The 4,387-nt window shown below is 39.6% G+C and overlaps 1 protein-coding gene across 1 annotated transcript; it reads right to left on the minus strand.

Annotated features, from left to right (window-relative positions):
- Positions 1-1,918: 1,918 nt before the first annotated feature.
- LOC125222964 (heavy metal-associated isoprenylated plant protein 33-like) lies at positions 1,919-4,173 on the minus strand. Its single transcript, XM_048125881.1, has 3 exons — positions 3,859-4,173; positions 3,688-3,763; positions 1,919-3,611 (listed from the first exon to the last, which is right to left on the minus strand). The coding sequence occupies exons 1-3, from the start codon at positions 3,886-3,888 to the stop codon at positions 2,191-2,193; spliced, it is 1,527 nt and encodes a 508-aa protein (XP_047981838.1). The 5' UTR covers positions 3,889-4,173; the 3' UTR covers positions 1,919-2,190.
- Between the last annotated feature and the right edge of the window lie 214 nt (positions 4,174-4,387).

Below are 4,387 nucleotides of genomic sequence, written 5' to 3' on the forward strand. Positions count from 1 at the left end.
CCAAAATTTTTTTGTATTTGTAATCAAGTAAATTTTCACATGCATTGATGCACAGATTAAATTCAAAGAATTTGAATAACCGAATTCATATTAAAGATAGTACTTATTTCAAATAGACTATATTGGATGTGACTAAATTTGTAAAAAGGTCCAAAGTTTGTGGTCATTTTAGTAAAATAGTAAAAAAAAACGTAAAACGATATTAAATTAAAATTCGTGTATTATTATAAGCATTTTTTTTTATTATGAATTGAAGAAGTGAGAGAGAGATAATTTACGATTCTTTTATGTAGTTTTTTTTTTTTTAAATACTAGCATGAATTAATTTAAATTAGATCGAGTGGAGGCTCCGCTTCTGAGGTTAGACAATATCATACATTAAATATGTCTTGATATTTTTGCCATTTTTTTCAAAATCATCCTAGAGTTAAAAATTGTACTATTAAAGTCGACGAGTCAACCAAAGAATACGCGAAGTCCAAATCCAAAATTCACGTATAACACATTTTAGTAGTAGTATTCTTTAACTCTACATGAATATTTGACCACGTTTCTCAAACATAAAAAAAAAGTTTTCCGAATATAGAATTCGCCATTAACTCATTATTACATAAGATAATAATAGATAAAAATACATTAAAATCATATTTATCTATGATCAAATTAGTATCGGAGATGAAGTGTAATGTATGGTCAATTGACCATGAGATACAATGTTAATCTTGGCACCGTAGAAACGAACCAATATATATTTTCACGGGCCGAACTAAGAATAAATAAAGATGACAGCCGAACGATTCCGAAGTATCAAAAGATTATGATGGAAATACTGTTGAACGAAAGGATGTATAATTTTTCTAATATTAATGTGCAATATGATCCTCCCCCATTTCTCTATCAATTGTTTTGACAGGGAACGATACGAATTTTAATAATAAAAATGAGTAAAAAAGTGATTGAATTTGAAGTATTTTGAATTATAATTGAACAAATAGGAGAAAAGCGACAGAGAAACATGATTATTAGTTATGAACTGAATTGTCGAATTAATTTTAGGAGATTGGATTAAAATAAAAACTGATACTATTAGTTGTGAAATGAATAAGGTAGTGGACTAAGGTGTATTTCAAAGGAGTACATATTCACATGCATAGATTTGGCTTTACACCAAAACCAATAATACTCAAACTTAACTCTATAATGAATATATAGATACATTAAACTATTAGGTAAATGGGGAAGGATGGTGGGTACTCTTCATCAATTAATGGACCCCAAATATGTTAAGAAATTTGTACCCTACCCCCTCTCCATAATTTCCAATCACTCTCCACATACTCTTTTAGTGGAAGGCAATTCAATAATTTCAATGGCCACCACTATACACTCTATCTGCTTCAAAACAAATAACTAGTAACTAGTCATGTACACATCTTTCTCACTTATTAAGAAAAAAAATACTAGTAATGAAGAAAATTCCCTCAAACTTCAATTCAAACATCCCAAAATTAATTCACATGTGTAGAATTCAAGAAATATTCCATTTTTATGATTAAATGATCTAGTGCTATCCCACCTAGTTTTATAGATTCTGCGTAGAGTGAGTAAATTATTACTCTATGCAACATTTTCATAAATACATTTTTATAATTAACAAGACGCAACTGAAACTTTTTAGTATGTAGCATGATTTCTTATCATAATTATGATACATCTAAAGTCTTAAAGTAGTCACTCTTGCCTCTCTAACACTCTTTGTTTCTCTAGATTCATAATAATATTATACTATTATGAGAAAGTAAAAGGAATTAAGAGAGAGAATTAATTAAAACCCCATTAATTTCTCTATGATTTTATTTCAGTTTCTGAAGATATAAACATGCTATAAACATCTCCATCATCAAAACGGCCATACAACTCAATGTCTAAGGGCTTTTTTAATATTATAATATTATTTTCTATGACATAAACTTCCTATCATGAAACACTAATCTAAAATTAGGGATTCATAAGGGGGGAAATATAAATTAAAATGAAAGTAAAAATATAAAAAACCATTTGAAGGTATACTATGGCATGGCATATCATGTCACCACCACCACCACCACCACCATCATTCATCCATGCCTATGAAATCAAACCTCACCGGCACACCGGACTCCGGCCATTTTGAGCCGGAGCCGAGCCGGCTCACATGATCGCGCAGCTATTGGTGTTCTCATCGCTGAACATCGAGTACTGATCAGCCCGCTCGCCAGGAGGCGGTGGGTAAGGGTACGATGGGTACGGTGGCATGTAGTTGACCGCGGGAGGCGGGCGCGCGTACATCATTGGCTGAAACCTCTCATTCCCCGCGGCGCGTTGTTGGTTCATCATCATTGTCGCCATCTGTTGTTGCTGTTGTTGTTGCTGTTGCTGCTGCTGATAGTAGGGGTTTCCCGCCATTTGATCCGGCCCGGGCCCTCCGCCCGGAAAGTAGCCGGGAGGAGCACCAGGGCCGCCGTTCATTGGCGGGAGGCCCGAAAAGCCGGCTTGGTTCCCCATGGGGGGCAATTTGGGCATATGGCCCACATTAGCAGCAGCACCATTCATGGACATCATCATGTTTGATGGTGGCATGCCATGACCCCCATCATTCATTCCACCCCCTTTCTTGGCCCCATTTGCCATGAAATTGTTGACATTTCCAGCCCCACCACCACCTCCGCCGCCACCATTCTTGTTCCCGCCCCCCATTTGCGGCTGCCCGCCACCGTTTTTCCCACCCTTCCCTCCACCACCACCACCTTGACCTTGATTCCCACCATTTCCATTCCCACCACCACCTTTCTTCCCTCCTCCACCACCACCACCAAGATTCAACATTTGCATTGGGATATTCCCACCACCGCCACCAGCACCGCCGCCACCGCTTCCTCCTCCTCCGCCGCCTTCCTTCTTGGCATTGGCGGCAGCCGCGGCGGCCTTCATCATAATCATCTGCTGCTGCGGAGTCATCATGTTGGGCATCATCATCTGCTGCCCATGATTCATCGCCGGCGGCGGCGGCGGCTGCTTCATCTTCGCCGGCGGCGGAGGCCCATCATCCAGATCATCCTCAAACTCCTCATCATCATCCTCCTCATCATAATCATCATCCTCATCATCATAATCATCGTCATCAAACTCACCATCACTAAACCCCTCCTCCGGCAGCAGCTTCACCCCCTTCTGATTCGGCCCGCCGCCCACCGCCGCCGCCTTCACATCCTTCATAAACTGCGGCCCCGTCTTCAGATCTTGCAACGCCTTCATCTGCTGCAGCTGCTGCAGCATCTGCGGCGTCATCCCCTGCGGCATCCCGCCGCCTCCCTTCACCTGATTGTTCCCTCCACCTCCACCGCCACCACCCTTCTGCGGCGCCGGCGGCTGACCCTTCTTAGCAGCAGCCTTCGCATTGTCATTCTTGGCCTGATTGTTGTTGTTGTTGTTGTTGGCGTTGGGCTTGGGGGCGCCCCAGATTTCGGCATGCTTTCCATTTTTGGTAAGCTTCTTGATGAGAGTGGCGGCGTCGACATTGCCGGAAACGGTAACTTTCCCCTGCTCGGAATCTATGTTGGTCGTGTAAACGCCTAATCAAAAAGGGAATCAGAATCTCCTATCAAAATTCAATCTTTCATTCAATTAAATAAACAAATCAAGAAATACCATCGATTTTCTGCAGGATTTTCTTCACTTTGTGCTTACACCCATCACAGTGAATATTGACTTTGAGCACACAAGTCTGTGAGAAGTAAAGATCCAAACTTTATTACTCAAAAGAGCCAAACAAAAGCAAGAAACTGAATAAAAATTGAATCTTGAAATTGAAGAAGCTACCTGGATCTTCAAGAACTCTTCTTTACTCATGTTGAAATGAAATAGAAATAGAGAGATGAAATTAAAGTTGAAAACTCTTGTCTGGTTTCCTCTATTTCAGAGTTGGACTATTAGAGAGAGGGAGTGACCAATGTGTGTTGTCTGTGAGAGAGAGAAAGCAAAACAAAGTGCAGAGTGGCGCAGAAGAAAGGGTGTCACACTCTCACTCCCTTGGTTTCGGGGCTTTATTTATGCCTATTCTTTATTCAATCGCCATTGATACACAGTTTATCAAAGATGATTTGAATACAAGCATATAATAGTATTAGGAGTAGTATATCAATTTTGTGGGGGAGCTTGGCTTTATAGGGTTTCTCATTCTTGGCTTGGCTTGACTCTGATTTACCAATAAATAACCGTGGTTAGCTGGAAAAAATTTAATAAAATAAAATACATTTATTACCTGGGTATATAGTGAGATTCCCACTCTAAAAACTGGTTGGTATAATAAATTTCACTCGTTTATTGATACCTTGTTTTAGAAAAAATT

This window comes from Salvia hispanica, chromosome 4, assembly GCF_023119035.1.
Source record: "Salvia hispanica cultivar TCC Black 2014 chromosome 4, UniMelb_Shisp_WGS_1.0, whole genome shotgun sequence".
Classification (NCBI taxonomy): domain Eukaryota; kingdom Viridiplantae; phylum Streptophyta; class Magnoliopsida; order Lamiales; family Lamiaceae; genus Salvia; species Salvia hispanica.